The 17230-nt window shown below is 37.4% G+C and overlaps 2 protein-coding genes across 3 annotated transcripts; both read right to left on the bottom strand.

Moving 5' to 3' along the window:
• Window positions 1-454: 454 nt before the first annotated feature.
• Window positions 455-5828, bottom strand: LOC120486355 (interferon-induced protein 44-like). Its single transcript, XM_039682329.2, has 10 exons — window positions 5692-5828; window positions 3383-3431; window positions 2712-3225; window positions 2531-2585; window positions 2240-2435; window positions 2074-2161; window positions 1571-1635; window positions 1287-1458; window positions 1094-1194; window positions 455-1016 (listed from the first exon to the last, which is right to left on the bottom strand). The coding sequence occupies exons 1-10, from the start codon at window positions 5772-5774 to the stop codon at window positions 846-848; spliced, it is 1494 nt and encodes a 497-aa protein (XP_039538263.2). The 5' UTR covers window positions 5775-5828; the 3' UTR covers window positions 455-845.
• A 1931-nt stretch (window positions 5829-7759) lies between these two features.
• On the bottom strand, window positions 7760-16428 carry LOC120486356 (interferon-induced protein 44-like). 2 transcript variants are annotated; one of them, XM_089134962.1, is made up of 8 exons: window positions 16314-16428; window positions 15267-15789; window positions 9555-9609; window positions 9285-9480; window positions 9036-9188; window positions 8786-8957; window positions 8552-8652; window positions 7760-8355 (listed from the first exon to the last, which is right to left on the bottom strand). In XM_089134962.1, the coding sequence occupies exons 1-8, from the start codon at window positions 16338-16340 to the stop codon at window positions 8185-8187; spliced, it is 1398 nt and encodes a 465-aa protein (XP_088991088.1). In that variant the 5' UTR covers window positions 16341-16428; the 3' UTR covers window positions 7760-8184. The 2 variants fall into 2 exon arrangements, with proteins under 2 accessions (XP_088991088.1, XP_088991089.1); XM_089134963.1 differs by lacking the exon at window positions 16314-16428 and having other exon boundaries at window positions 15267-15335; window positions 15371-15464.
• Between the last annotated feature and the right edge of the window lie 802 nt (window positions 16429-17230).

The following is a 17230-nucleotide window of genomic DNA, read 5'->3' on the forward strand; positions in this document are numbered from 1 at the left end:
AATTTTCACCAGAATTTGTCAACTGAACAAACTTAAGGAATATCGACTTTTGTTCTGGTTGACAAACTAAGGGAAAAATCATTGCAGTAACTCACGCTGATTAAATCTAACAATGTCATATCAAATCACGTAAAACCATGCAAATGATACTTTGTTCTCAAATTGTTCAACATCAGCATTGCCTGACATTTATCCTAGTTTTCGCATGGGCAGTCTCTTTTTTTCTGTAGCCACTCCAATGTCTTTTGCATTTTACAATGGGTGAGCCTCTATTTGTACCGTTCTAATATTATCATACTGATGCTGGTTAAGTTCCATCCACTCAAAGAATATAATAAGCATCTTTTAATCCACCACATTATCTCTCATCATGTCTGATTCTGTTCCCCCCACGTTTCTTACACAATGAGGTTCTAATATTTATCAAACGGAAAGTAATTGTTAGTCAGATGTGTAGAATTAATTGTTGTTTATTTTAATCTTGAACAGTCCTGAAAGAAACTTTTAAACAATTAAAGCAATAAGCACTTAATAGAAGCACTTTTTTAAAATAATGTTTATACAGATTTTAGCATCTTGAATTAGCCCTAACATATTATTATATTATTATTCTATAAACCTGTCTACAAAAGCAACAATGTCAAATACAAAAACAAAATCATCATGAAATCTGCAGCTTAAGTGATATATGAACTTTGCATTTCCCATCATTTTCTTAAATGGATATTATGTATGATTATGAAGGATCTAAAATGGACAAACAGAAGAGAATAATCATCTGATTTAAGATGAATCCTTGTGCTGATCAAGAGGTAAACCCCTATATATCCAGCACTTTATATGGCCTAAATGGTATCAATATCATCAAAATAGTCGTCTGCAAGGCGAAGCATCTGCTGTATAGCATTGAGAAGCAGGACGTCACATTTTAGCTCCAGCTCCAGCTCCTGACTGTAGTTCTTCACCGGTAACACACAAGACACCGGCACACCCAACCGAGAGCTCACCTCCTGCATCTGCACAGACAAAACCACATCTCAGTCACTCTGAGTCCTGTGGGAACAGCTCATGTGATCATGTGACCATGTCTCACCTTCATCTTGATGTAGGAACTGGCATAAATATTTTCAAGGTCATTCTGCACATGAGGACATGTTTCATCTACTTTCGTCATCAAGACCATCTGAGGAATCGCTGAAATTGTTTGAACAAACTTACAGCCGGTCATGGAACATTTCGAGTCAAGTCGATGTAAAATGGTCTAAAAACGTTGTTATTTCACTTACCCTCTGAGTTCAATTGACTACGTACAGAACTGAGTTTTTCCTCTAGTTGGTCAGACATGAGGGAGATTTTGGTGGCGTCGATCACATACACCACACAGTGGATCTTCTCCTGTAGAGATGCAGGTCTGGAGGCCTTTTGCTCATCCGGTTGAAATGGTGATTTGGGGTTGAACTGAATAAAGATAATTTAACAGGAGGCATACTGAAGAACACATTCAATCTGAATTTTCAATTCCTTCTTCAACTTCATTCTGGAGATAAGTGAACCATCTTTATGGACTTACTTTATAGCGGTCTGGGATGAGACCTTGAAGAATGCTGCTGATGTCATCAGTATTCAGTCCAGCACCTGATGGCATGTACATATGATGTACTTAATAGGCACTAACCCTGAACCTTACCTTAAAGGGATACTCCACTTTTTTTGGAAATAGGCTCATTTTACCACTCCCCCAGAGTTGAACAGTCGAGTTTTACCGTTTTCGAATCCATTCAGCAGATTTTCTGATTTTTAGAAGAATATCAGTAAACAGACCGTCTCTGGTCTCATTGACTTCCATAGTAGGAAAAAAATATACTATGGAAGTCAATGAGACCAGAAACTGTCTGTTTACTGATATTCTTCTAAATATCAGAAAATCGGCTGAATGGATTCGAAAACGGTAAAACTGAGACTATTTCCAAAAAAAGTGGAGTATCCCTTTAACCTTTGTAGTTGCCTTTTAATACCCAGTATTTTCTTGGGCAAGTACATTGTTCACGTACTGTAAAATAAAGTGCAACCCACCTGATTGCTCCTCGAGTCCCATGGTGTCACACAACACAAATGGCAACGGCTTTCTCACACGACCGTCTTTCACTGGATACGTGCGAAACTACCAATCAAGAAGAGAAACAGATCAAGATCTGAAGAGACACTTCTGTAGGAAACACTGAATCTGTTGAATCTGTACCTGTGTGGTGAGACTAGTGCCTGCAGATCCTGACATGGCTTTGCTGGTCACGTGACCCATGAAGACGGAGTTGATGGAGTTGAAGAAACTGGATTTTCCAGCACCTACAGGACCGATCATTAGGATTCTGACCCGACTCACAGACTTCATCAGTGGTTTATAATTCCTGATCAATTCCATGAGCTCGTCTCTTCGTCTACAACAGAGAGAGATTACAACGTTATTATTGAAAATTGCTGTAGGAAATCAGCAACAATGAAATAACTCTGAAAACATGGAGGGAAAACATACTTAGGTGTCCAAAGAATATTCCTCCATGGCTTCTCTTTGAAACTGACCTGAAGGGCTGGAACATTTTGACCAAAGATTATTATAGAACTTTTGTTGGATTACTTTTAACAACAGAAGTTAAATAAGTGTAATTTAAGAGACTGGACTCAATATGATACTTTTTTTCTGATAATTGACTTACTTTGGTTGACTTTGTAGACCTCACATTCAGTCAGTTGAGTGACATTCCCATATAACTTTAGAGTATTGATTGGTTCAAATAAAACAAACAGATTATCTGTTTTGTGATATACAACTGGTTTATTTCTGTAGCAAAAGTACAACTGTTGGCCAAAGTTGGGTCCTCCAGTGTCATCAAGACGTGCGTTATAACTGTTAACTTTAAAGCGAATAGGGGTTCCAAGTCGAAAGCTGAACAGGAAAGCTTCCTCATCTGTAATTTGCTCTCCACTTTGAGTATAATCTACACTAGTGTATCCACCAAAGATGTAGCCTGATCTGTTATAGGCTACAAGTAAAGTGGGACCCTGACGGTCACATCGCTGATGGAAGGCAGAAGCAGTATATCCATGAACAGAAGCTTTGTAGAGAAGAGTCAGGTCAACATTCCCCAGTAAACCACAGAGCTGCTTTCTTTTCTCTTCAGGTAAATCAGAAGCGATGGGAGCCATGTCTTCCCCAAATCTATTTTGAATCTTTAAGACAACAGAATATATATAATATAAATTGTAAATTTTTACTGTATTTTATATCACATAAATGCAACCTTGGTGAGCTTAACAGATGTCTTTTTAAAAACATCTGTTTGTTCATTACGGTTTGTCTTTATGAATCCACATTTCAAGAACTTACATGAACTCTGCCGCTCTCTGCACATTTGCCTTCTCCTTTAAAAAAAGACCTGGAATGGACATAAATGAACATGAAACATTACTGTGAACTTAGAGATATTCATTGTTAGTTTATCCCTAATGAATGAACTAATTTCAACGTACAGAACCTTGTAGTTTACAGTTTTGTAGCTTTTCCATTATGAAATAGGCCTAATGCTATATTTACATTTAGAGGTCTGCTGCTGGCCAATAACCTCCCTCAGCCCCCCCAAAATCTAATCTAACAATTCTGAATATCAGTTTTGATTTTAGATTTTTTTGAACAGCAAAAAATGCATTTCTAACTCTTTTGAGGCTTTTTTTTTTTTGGGTAGCCCAATGCTTTTTAAGTAGGGGACTAGGGGTGCAACGATACCCTCATGTCACGATTCAATACATATCACAATACTGAACTCACGATACGATGTTATTGCGATACTCCAAGGCATATGATAAAAGGTTAACAAAAAATGTACTGTTGATTAAAATGCTAAATTTGATATTACATTGTGGGTGGAAATGAATAACGGTATGTTGGACTTGGTGCTGATAACCCAATGCACAGGACAATAGATATACCACAAAAACAATATTCATGATTCTGAAGCTGAAAATAAAGAATTATAGACGACGAATATGCGTGCACTCTGTCACTATATACAGTATATATATAAATAAAATAATGTAGGCCACTTACTTTACTTTACTTTACTTGGAACATCAGACATTTGGCATTATCAGGACCACATATTCCCCCATTGCATTATTATTATATTCAACATTATATATATGGCAGCATAATATAGTACTCACACTAAAACTCTGAAAACTTGTTTTTTTGTTTTTTTCTCTCACACAGTAGTTTTTATTTTGGGTAAACTATTCACGATACATATTGTTCCGAAATATTGCGTCACAACATTGTTACACCCACATTTTTAAGTAATTTTATATTTATTTAATGTAAAGTTTATTTGTTTCTATAAGTTTATTCAAATTAGAAAGTGTATCTAGAATTTTACCACTATTTTACCCAAAGTTTTTTTTTTATATATATATAATCAATAAAACTAAAAGCTGAAGATTTTTGTGGTGTATTCTTTCATCAGAGATTATTTTCCCACTCAAACGTTCCAATAATTCTTAAAATTGCCCACTAAAAGCTGCACGGATAAATGTGCTTATCCCACAAATAGGCCTAACGTTTTCTACGTAAACGATAAAAAAAGAAAAAGTTCCAATGATTCACACTTTATATCATCGCTATGACATGTATCACCCAGCCCTAACATGCAGTAATGCTTTAAACACATTTGACAAACTAGTTGATAAAAATCAACAACCGACCAAGACTGATAGGCTAATGCTATTTTCCCACTCGTCTGTGCGTGCTCTTTTATTCTTTCATGTTAACTGAAGGCAAATCTGAATAACTTTATTTATTCAGGCCTCTAAATGTAACTTTGATCAACAAGTAGAATTGATCATGACGTCCTCAGGTCCTCACTTTATTCCAGAAAAATCATTGCAGCTCATTGTGTTGCGGTTGGGGGCGGGTCTCTGAACTAGTTTATGCATGAAAATTCTACCCTGATAAAGAGGTTGACTGGCAAGAAGTATTCTATGTACTTTGAAAATACAAAAATACTCCACTTAAATGTATTTAAATACATATTCCATTTGATTTTTTTCCAAAGGCTTCAAAACACAAAATAGTATTTTGTATTTCAAATATTTATTTTAAATAGGCTATATGTATCTGAAATACTGCCCCTGGATGTAGGATGTATATTATGTAAATAGATCATCATGTATATTATCCAATCATCAATCAGGTAGCAGACTCGAGGATAGTGGCAGGCAAGGAATCGAAATTCGGCACAACACACCAGAATCGAAACAGAAACTAATGATAAGGGTTTTTTTCTGTTTCATCACTGTGATTCAAGTTAAAAGTTAAAGACTAGTTTCATATAAGAGAAAAAAAAGCATTTCACGTTTAAACCCGATTGCGTTTACGATTACGATAAAATTGCCTACTTTCAAAATAATTAGGCCAACATATAATATCCTATTTAATAGGCTGTGTAGGTATAAAGACTAGTTTCATATCAGAGAAAAAAAGCATTTCACGTTTGAACCCGATTGCGTTTACGATTACGATAAAATTGCCTACTTTCAAAATAATTAGGCCAACATATAATATTTAATAGGCTTACCTTTATAATATATAGGCTATATATATATATATATATATATATATATATATATATAGACAACGATGCTTACCTTTTTCTTCGTGCAATATAAAAATTTGTATGCAATCGTGCAATATAAAAGTTTCCTTCATAGACAGGTTGCCTGCTCCCCATACATCTAGAGTTGTGAACTCCGCCCGCTGCAATAATGCGCGCGCACGCGGACCTCCCCAAACGGACGAGATACTTGACGCGCTCGCCGTTGTATCACTCTTTGAAACTACAGGGGTGCACTCGGAGTAGGCTAATGTCAATGCTCTATGTGTCAATGAGTCCCCGGCCTAAACCACCACCAGGAATGAGCGGTGAGAAGAAAAGGTCAATAATAGCGCACAAGAATATAAAACCCAGTAAAACTTGAGATTATTAGGCTTGACTGTACAACAAAATATGTAGGCTATGTATGTAACTAAATTTAGCTGTATTAATGATCTCTTAAATGTCTAATTTCACTAAGCATTTTCATTTAGTTTCGTAAACATGTCTATTAAACATCGACCTTTATGTTCATTAAAAAGGCTTATTATGCTCATTATAAGCAATATTTTAAATGCGCAATGGATACAAGTGTGGTGAAGAGTCTCAGCTTAGTACCCCACTAGTATGATGTATTATTATGTCTACATTTATTTATTTCCACGTTTATTTATTTCTACATTTAGCCTGTTTATTTCTAGATTTCTTCCTCTGTATGTTAATGAGGGGAGTTTGTTTTACCTCAGACATCAGCAATCGAGCTCAGAGGGGCAGTGCTAAAGCTTTGAGGCCACAGTGACTGCTTGTGGTGTGACCAAACGAAATGGGTCTGTGTACTGTGTAGTTTGTTTTTCAATTTGAAATGAAATAAACAAAAACGAGAAATCGCGCCATTATTCGTTTTTCAAAAAATAAAATAAAAACGAGATTTCGGCTTGATTTTTCGGGTTTTTTTTTTTTTTTTGGTTCACGGGTCAAAAACATAGACTGTAAAAAAATATGGACGTAGTGTCCATGACGTCACCCGTAGGTTTCTGAAGAGCGTTTTTGAAGCCTAAAGTGGGCGGGGCCAGCCGTTGCCATCTTGGCAGCGCGTCACCAATAAAATGGGCAAAGAGGCGTGACGTGGGTGGAGTTGAGGTGCTAATGCTATATGCTACTGGCGTCACGCTAAAGTAACAGCTGATTGAAGAATTAAAGCCAATAGTTAAAGTTCTTGTTTTTGCCCTTCGAAATATTATTATAGTTAAAAGACGTAACTAAATGTGAGAATGTTTATCGTGATGTATTATTATTCAGCTATAAAAATGTAAATCATGCAGTAACTTACAATATTGCTCTGAGCTTGTGTGTGTGACACTGATTCATGCACGTAAAGAGCTTTATTCAGTCCATTTTAAAAATCTGATTTTGGCCGCCTCTCATATTTTTTCTACTTTAGTAAAGTTCATTAAGAATTTCCTGAATAAAGTTCTAATGTCATTTAACAGATTTCTTCAAGTGTAGGACACGAACATGAGCAAGAATGTTACACTACAAACAGAGCCCATGTCTTGCATCCGTCAGTTCTTGCATGCAGAGCACGTTGATCCTTTAGTAGGAGTAAAGGCAGATGAAGATGGAAAATAAAAAATTAAAAGAGAGAAGCACCCTCCTGATAATGCTGATTATGCACAGACTTGTTGTGTAGACAACAAAATCACCTGACCTGGGACTTATAAAATTTGCGTCGCTTGATAAACTTGAGCCACTGTAGTCACATGGAATATTTCAACATTTTCTTCATTGACCTTCTTGGCCGTCAAGTTTCGATCCCTTAGGCAGCCTATGTAACAGTGATCATCCACCTCTCAAATTTATTCAAAAATATCTTCATCTGTGTTCCGAAGATGAACGAAGGTCTTACAGGGTTGGTACAGCATGGGGGTGAGTAATTAATTACTTAATTTTCATTTTTGGGTGAACTATCCCTTTAACGCCATTGATTTTGATTCATTAAGACTTCTGTTAAATAAAATATCTCGCTAGGCATTGAACTTTGAGCTTTATAATTTTACAGGTATTGTTTATGCTCTAACAGCAACATTACACACTAACTTAAGTTTGAAAAATGGAATCGCAAGGAACGGAACCTTTACTTTTTATTTTAATCTTTTTGAACAAAACTTTCAAACAGACTCATAAATGTCCTCAAAATAAAACATTTTATGCTTACACAGTTGTTGGTGTGATTTCTCTTAATTCACACTACTAACATTCATTACTATTAAAAACTATATGGTGGTACAAAATTATAACAATCAACAGCAATAATGCAACATGCTTAAGTAATATAAGAACTTTGTTTGCACTTCCTATCATTACATTGAATGTAAGATTCTTAAAGAAATAGAACAGACAAAAAGAACAGAATAATCTTAAGATGCCTTTTTGTGGTTATTTAGAGATGTACATCGATAATATGTACTACAAGCTTACACACAAATATAATATTAAATCAGCTACAAAGGGAGATAAAACTCCACTATTAGCACTTTATAAGATTGTCCTAAATAGGACCAACATCATCCAGATAGTCGTCTGCAAAGTTGAGCATCTGCTGTATCGCCATGAGAAGCAGGACGTCACATTTTAGCTCCAGCTCCAGCTCCTGACTGTAGTTCTTCACCGGTAACACACAAGACACCGGCACACCCAACCGAGAGCTCACCTCCTGCACCTGCACAGACAAAACCACATGTCATTTACATTTATACATTTAGCAGGCATTTCAATTCAAAGTGACTATAGCGTGAGGAATTTGTCACAAAACCAACAATATTTGTAGTAATGCCAGGTTTAAGAGAGGTTGAAGGTTATGGAGGGTGACTGAGTCCTGAACGAAAAGTCCATGTGATCAGTTGATCATGCCTCACCTTCATCTTGATGTAAGAAGTGATATAAATATTTTGAAGATCTTCCATCACATCAGGACATGCTTCATCTACTTTTGTCATCAAAACCATCTGGGGAATGCCTTAAATGTGTAAATAACCATTAGTTAGTCTTAGAACATTTGGCATAGGACAAGAATTATGCAAGTATTAGTGTTACTCACTAGATTACAATTAATCTTTGATTTAACAATTATCTAAAAAATGTTAACTCACCCAGTGAGTTCACTTTTTTGCGTATGGCAGCGAGTTTTTCCTCTAGTTGGTCAGACATGAGGGAGATTTTGGTGGCGTCGATCACATACACCACACAGTGGATCTTCTCCTGCAGAGATGCAGGTCTGGAAGACTTTTGCTCATCCGGTTGAAATGGTGACATGGGGTTGAACTGAATTGAAAGTAATGGAAATTAAAGATAAATTTTACTCATAAATATGCATTTCCAAGCACAGAAACATGTACTTACTTTATAGCGGTCTGGTACGTGACCTTGAAGAATGCTGCTGATGTCATCAATATCCAGTCCTGCACCTGATTGCTCCTCGAGTCCCATGGTGTCACACAACACAAATGGCAACGGCTTTCCCTCACGGCCGTCTTTCACTGGATATGTGCGAAACTACCAACCAAGAAGAGAAACACATCAAGACCTGAAGTCTGTTCTCGCCCTGAAGAGACACTTCTGTAGGAAACACTGAATCTGTTGAATCTGTACCTGTGTGGTGAGACTAGTGCCGGCAGATCCTGACATGGCTTTGCTGGTCATGCGGCCCATGAAGACGGAGTTGATGGAGTTGAAGAAACTGGATTTTCCAGCACCTACAGGACCGATCATTAGGATTCTGACCCGACTCACAGACGTCATCAGTGGTTTATGATTCCTGATCATTTTCATGAGCTCGTCTCTTTGTCTACAACAGAGATCACAACTTTATTATAACAGAACTATATGAAATAAGCAGCAAAATATCACGTGAAAACTTACTTTGCTGTCCACAGAACATTTCTCCACGGCTTCACCTTGGCACTGATCTGAGGATCTTTTTGTGAGGAAGTTTTATTACACAACTTACTTGCGCCATAACATTTTAAGATACTGGACTCTGAATTTCTATAATTTACTCAACACAACTACTATACGTGTGTATATCAAATACAACTAGATTAAAAAGTTCGTCGAGACAAACTTTAAGTTGGCTTGTGAAAGTTTGGAACAGAAAGTTTGAAGAAGTTTAAAGTAGTTTGAAGAAGTTTAAAGTAGTTTGAAGTTTAAATTAGTCTAAAGTTTAAATTAAGTTTAACTTAGTTTAAAGAAAGATAGATAGATAGATAGATAGATAGATAGATAGATAGATAGATAGATAGATAGATAGATAGATAGATAGATAGATAGAGTTAGAGAGATAGATAGATAGAGTTAGAAAGAGACAGATAGAGTTAGAGAGATAGATACATAGATAGATAGAGTTAGAGAGATAGATAGATAGAGTTAGAAAGAGACAGATGGAGTTAGAGAGATAGATAGATAGATAGATAGATAGATAGATAGATAGATAGATAGATAGATAGAGTTAGAGAGATAGATAGATAGAGTTAGAAAGAGACAGATGGAGTTAGAGAGATAGATACATAGATAGATAGATAGATAGATAGATAGATAGATAGATAGATAGATAGATAGATGCTAGGGTATTCTGGGTGGTTGCTATGGTGTTGCTAGGTGGTTGTTAGGGTGTTCTTGGTGGTTGCTAGGGTGTTGCTAGGCAGTTGCTAGGGTGTTCTGGGTGGTTGCTATGGTGTTGCTAGGCGGTTGCTAGGGTGTTCTGGGAGGTTGCTATGGTGTTGCTAGGCGGTTGCTAGGGTGTTCTAGGTGGTTGCTAGGGTGTTGCTAGGCAGTTGCTAGGGTGTTTTGGGTGGTTGCTATGGTGTTGCTAGGTGGTTGTTAGGGTGTTCTTGGTGGTTGCTAGGGTGTTGCTAGGCGGTTGCTAGGGTGTTCTGGGTGGTTGCTATGGTGTTGCTAGGCGGTTGCTAGGGTGTTCTGAGAGGTTGCTATGGTGTTGCTAGGCGGTTGCTAGGGTGTTCTGGGTGGTTGCTAGGGTGTTGCTAGGCAGTTGCTAGGGTGTTCTGGGTGGTTGCTATGGTGTTGCTAGGCGGTTGCTAGGGTGTTCTGGGAGGTTGCTATGGTGTTGCTAGGCGGTTGCTAGGGTGTCCTGGGTGGTTGCTATGGTATTGCTACTTGGTTGGTAGTGTTCACATATGGTTAATATAAAGTATCCATATTAGCATTTAGCTATTCACAGCTAGCATGTTTAACATATTGAAAGTCCTGTGTGCTAGCATGAGTCAAAAGACCCAACCCCCATCGCGATACAATTTTCTGATTTTGAGATATAGCTGTTAAAAAATGGTTGCTAGGGTACTCTGTTTGGTTGCTAGGGATTGGCTTGACAGCTGCCAATCATGAAACTCCAAAGGCAGCTTGTCAGTATGAATGATTTAAACCGATCCCCATCTCTATATGTTGTTCTGATGCAGAGATATAAATCTTGCTTAATGGTTGCTAGGGTACTCTGTTTAGTTGCTAGGGAGTGGCTTGTCAGCTGCCAGTGATGAATCTCCAAATGCTGCTTGTCACTATGAATGATATAAATCAACTCTCATGACTCTGTGACATTCAGAATGGAAGATATCCCTCTTTAAAATTTGGTTGCTAAGGTGCTCTTAATTGTTGCTAGGACGTGGCCAGAAATTGTTGAGGTGATTCATGGTTGGCTGTTTGCTACCCATAGTCAAATGAGACCACCCTCATGTTTCTATGACACTTCTATCCGGAGATATCCCTTCAATCTCTTTCAATGGAAGTCTATGGGACTTGTTGCTAAGGTGCTCTAAATGGTTGCTAGGGCGTGGCTTGATAGCTTCACAATGATCCTGAGAGACTGATTGGTCGTCTGAGTAAAATGAGCCCGCCCCCTTGTCTCTATGACACTGTGATCCAGAGCTATGTTCAATATAAAACCCTAATGCAATGTGTAGGACAACCCATTTCATGTAAGTCAATGGGGCAATTTTGGGCAGCTCCTGCCCCCCAGGGGTGCAACTATTCCCCCACTGTGAGGTATTTTCTTACAGAGCCTGTCAGCTTCTTCAAATGTGGTACATTACAAGTTTCTGAGAAATCAGCAATATTTAGTATTGCACGAGGCCTGCGGCCTCGTGCCTATGGCCTACGGTTGCTAGGGTGCTGTAACTGGTTGCTATGGTGTGAATTTAGAGTTTATGAGTTTAGAGTTTATAAGTTTAATTGAGTAAGTGTCCAGAGTTTATTCATTTATGAGTTTAATAGTTTTATGAGAGTTTATAAGAGTATGAGTTTATGAATTTAGAGTTTATGAGTTTAGAGTTTATAAGTTTAAATGAGTCTAAGAGAGTTTAAGTTTAGAGTTTATTAATTTATTGTGAGTTTAAGAGTTTAAGATTAGATAGATAAGTGTCATAGATTGATGAGTTCATTAGTTTGAATGAGTTTCAGTGGCTCATATAGTGTATAGAATGACAGTTTGATTGAGTCTGGGGCTTCAAGGTATTTAGATTTGAATTTTGACAGTTGGGCAGTTTGAACAGCTGAAGATTCCACAATGTTAAGTCAATGGGAGTTTTTTCCGACTTTGATCGTCATTTTTAGGAGAACCGTAAGTCCGATCAGTTAGAAAAGATATAGCAACGCGAGTCAGAACAGTTTGAGTGTCCGTGCCGAGTTTGGAGTATGTGGAGTTAAAGCTCTAGGAGGAGATAGAGTTGTAAATTTCCTGAGTAAGAAGAATAATAATAATAACTAGATTAAAAAGTTCGTCGAGACAAACTTTAAGTTGGCTTGTGAAAGTTTGGAACAAAAAGTTTGAAGAAGTTTAAAATAGTTTGAAGAAGTTTAAAGTAGTTTGAAGTTTAAATTAGTCTAAAAGTTTAAATTAAGTTTAACTTAGTTTAAAGATAGATAGATAGATAGATAGATAGATAGATAGATAGATAGATAGATAGATAGATAGATAGATAGATAGATAGATAGATAGATAGACAGACAGACAGACAGACAGATAGATAGATAGATAGATAGATAGATAGATAGAGATAGTTAGAGAGATAGATAGAGTTAGAAAGAGACAGATAGAGATAGATAGATAGATAGATAGATAGATAGATAGATAGATAGATAGATAGATAGATAGATAGATAGATAGATAGATAGATAGATAGATTCTAGGGTATTCTGGGTGGTTGCTATGGTGTTGCTAGGTGGTTGTTAGGGTGTTCTTGGTGGTTGCTAGGGTGTTGCTAGGCAGTTGCTAGGGTGTTCTGGGTGGTTGCTATAGTGTTGCTAGGTGGTTGCTAGGGTGTTCTGGGAGGTTGCTATGGTGTTGCTAGGCGGTTGCTAAGGTGTTCTGGGTGGTTGCTATGGTGTTGTTAGGCAGTTGCTAGAGTGTTCTTGGTGGTTGCTAGGGTGTTGCTAGGTGGTTGTTAGGGTGTGCTGGGTGGTTGCTATGGTGTTGCTAGGCGGTTGCTAGGGTGTTCTGGGTGGTTGCTATGGTGTTGTTAGGTGGTTGCTAGAGTGTTCTGGGTGGTTGCTATGGTGTTGCTAGGCGGTTGCTAGGGTGTTCTGGGTGGTTGCTATGGTGTTGTTAGGCAGTTGCTAGGGTGTTGCTAGGCAGTTGCTAAGGTGTTCTTGGTGGTTGCTAGGGTGTTGCTAGGTGGTTGCTAGGGTGTTCTGGGTGGTTGCTATGGTGTTGCTAGGGTGATCTGGTGGTTGCTAGGGTGTTGCTAGGTAGTTGCTAAGGTGTTCTGGATGGTTGCTATGGTGTTGCTAGGTGGTTGCTAGGGTATTCTGGGTGGTTGCTATGGTGTTGCTAGGTGGTTGCTAGGGTGTCCTGGGTGGTTGCTATGGTATTGCTACTTGGTTGGTAGTGTTCACATATGGTTACTATAAAGTATCCATATTAGCATTTAGCTATTCACAGCTAGCATGTTTAGCATATTGAAAGTCCTGTGTGCTAGCATGAGTCAAAAGACCCAACCCCCATCGCGATACAATGTTCTGATTCTGAGATATAGCTGTTGAAAAATGGTTGCTAGGGTACTCTGTTTGGTTGCTAGGGATTGGCTTGACAGCTGCCAATCATGAAACTCCAAAGGCTGCTTGTCAGTATGAATGATTTAAACCAACCCCCATCTCTATACGTTGTTCTGATGCAGAGATACAAATCTTGCTTAATGGTTGCTAGGGTACTCTGTTTAGTTGCTAGGGAGTGGCTTGGCAGCTGCCAGTGATGAATCTCCAAAGGCTGCTTGTCACTATGAATGATATAAATCAACTCTCATGACTCTATGACATTCAGAATGGAAGATATCCCTCTTTAGAATTTGGTTGCTAAGGTGCTCGTTAATTGTTGCTAGGGCGTGGCCAGAATTTGTTGAGGTGATGCATGGTTGGCTGTTTGCTACCCATAGTCAAATGAGACCACCCTCATGTTTATATGACACTTATATCCTGAGATATCCCTTCAATCTCTTTCAATGGAAGTCTATGGGAGTTGTTGCTAAGGTGCTCTAAATGGTTGCTAGGGCGTGGCTTGATAGCTTCACAGTAATCCTGAGAGACTGATTGGTCGTATGAGTAAAATGAGCCCGCCCCTTTGTCTCTATGACACTGTGATCCAGAGCTATGTTCAATATAAAACCCTAATGCAATGTGTAGGACGGCCCATTTCATGTAAGTCAATGGGGCAATTTTGGGCAGCTCCTGCCCCCCAGGGGTGCAACTATTCCCCCACTGTGAGGTATTTTCTTACAGAGCCTGTCAGCCTCTTCAAATGTGGTACATTACAAGTTTCTAAGAAATCAGCAATATTTAGTATTGCACGAGGCCTGCGGCCTCGTGCCTATGGCCTACGGTTGCTAGGGTGCTGTAACTGGTTGCTATGGTGTGAATTTAGAGTTAATGAGTTTAGAGTTTATAAGTTTAATTGAGTAAGTGTTTAGAGTTTATTCATTTATGAGTTTAATAGTTTTATGAGAGTTTATAAGAGTATGAGTTTATGAATTGAGAGTTTATGAGTTTAGAGTTTATAAGATTAAATGAGTCTTAGAGAGTTCAAGTTTAGAGTTTATTCATTTAGTTTGAGTTTAAGAGTTTAAGATTAGATAGATAAGTGTCATAGATAGATGAGTTCATTAGTTTAAATGAGTTTCAATGGCTCATATAGTGTATAGAATGACAGTTTGATTGAGTCTGGGGCTTCAAGGTATTTAGATTTGAAATTTTGACAGTTGGGCAGTTTGAATTTCTCAATGGGAGTCAATGGGAGTTTTTTCCGACTTTGATCGTCATTTTTAGGAGAACCGTAAGTCCGATCAGTTAGAAAAGATATAGCACACTAAGTCAGAACAGTTTGAGTGTCCGTGCCGAGTTTGGAGTATGTGGAGTTAAAGCTCTAGGAGGAGATAGAGTCAGAAAATTTTCCGCTCAGAAAAAGAATAATAATAATAATAATAATAATAATAATAAGTTTAAATAGAATTTCAGTAAGTTGGCTCTCACAAGCCAACTTAATAATAATAAGTTTAAATAGAATTTCAGTAAGTTGGCTCTCACAAGCCAACTTAATAAACATTTATTTTAAAAAAATTCTGATAGTTGACTTACTCTGTTCCACTTTGTACACCTCACATTCATTCAGCTGAGTGTCATTCCCATACAGTGTGGCAGGATTAAAATCGAATGGATTAACCCTCACTCCATATCCACCATATACATTCTGTCCTTGATGATACACAGCTGGTTGGTTGTTGTAGCAAAAGTACAACTGTTCGCCAAAGTTGGGTCCTCCAGTGTCATCAAGACGGGCATCATATCCACTGTTAACTTTAATGCACACAGGGATCTTTCCTTGAAAGTTGAACAGGAAAGCTTCCTCATCTATTATTTCTCGTCCGCTTTGAGTATAATCTACACTAGTGTATCCACCAAAGATGTAGCCTGATCTGTTATAGGCTACAAGTAAAGTGGGACCCTGACGGTCACATCGCTGATGGAAGGCAGAAGCAGTATATCCATGAACAGAAGCTTTGTAGAGAAGAGTCAGGTCAACGTTCCCCAGCAAACCACAGAGCTGCTTTCTTTGATTTTGTGTTAAATTAGAAGTGAAGGTGTCCAAGCTTTTGTTCATCTTTAAGAAAAGACGATATATGAAAAATATCAGTCATTAATACCACTTCTATAAGTTTTTTTATACCCATATAGAAGTAAACACACTTTAGTTAACAAATTAGACTAACAGTAAACAATTCTTTATTTGATAAGCATAAACTAATAAATTTTTGACATTGTAAGATGTTTACTTTAACATTATTTTCTACCATGGTATTCCAGATGGAGCTCGATGGAAAAAAAGGCTACCCTGCTAAGCAGTGTTTGCATACGGCCGGTCACAAGACCGTGAACTAGAAATAAACTGAAATCAGCTCGACAAAGAATGACTGAATGGACGAATTATTTTTATTTTAATCCCTGCAATGTGATAACAGATTGTTAAAAGTGAAATACTTATCTGAGAAACTTTCGTGATGGAAAATAATAGATAGATAAACGACAAAAAACGATACTTAAGATAAATATGTGTTTTAGTCAACATGTCGACATCACAATTTTTGATATTCATGATTTATGATATTTTTTGTCTATGAAGCTTACCTTTTTAGCCGTAACTTTGAGCATCATGCACTGAAATGCTGTTCGTACAAGACCAGCATTTAAAAAGCACACAAGCTCCTCCTATAGGCCTAACACTGATCTGCCCTTCTTTATCTATCTATCCATCCATCCATCCATCCATCCATCCATCCATCCATCCATCCATCCACCTATCAAAGTACTACTATTTCAAAATGCAATTCACACATTATAATGTATACATTAAATTATAATGTACAGATTAAATGTATACATTTCAAATGAGTGTATTCATTTACTTACAATGATCTAACTATCAATTGATACAACTGCTCAAAATGATAGTACTCTTAATGTAGTTGTATGGAAACAGACACACAATCTTCCATGTTAGCCTACTGTAACAGTAAATCATGAAAGTTTCAAGATAAGAGATTTATTGTCACCAATTAGCGTGGAGCATGAACCAATTTGACTATAATATCCATGAATGTTGCCTAATATTTTATATTTTTGCTTTATGTAATTCCAATAAAACCTATGTTGTGATTGTATTGTAGTATTTTGCATTACAAACTTTGTTCAATGATTCCACTATGTCTGTATTCTCTCTTCTACTGCAGTACTTTTACAGAGATGTATATTTACTGTACAGTATTCTACCATAATGAAACCTAGTATCACATTATGTTCTACAATATTTAATGGTTGTATGAACAATGACACAGGGAAACTATCGGTTGCTTGTATGTGGGTGATCTATGGTTATGTTTCAATGATATGTCACAGTAAATTTGTTTTTTGAACGAATGATTATGCAAGTGCAAGGTTTCTTTAAAGATGTGAATGAACAATGCATTGTTTTGAACATTAGCCTGTCTTACAAGTGATAACCGTTTTGAGTTTTGTGTCTAGAGTTTTGAAAAATTACATCAATG

Source organism: Pimephales promelas, chromosome 2 (assembly GCF_988280905.1).
Source record: "Pimephales promelas chromosome 2, fPimPro1.hap1.1, whole genome shotgun sequence".
NCBI lineage: Eukaryota > Metazoa > Chordata > Actinopteri > Cypriniformes > Leuciscidae > Pimephales > Pimephales promelas.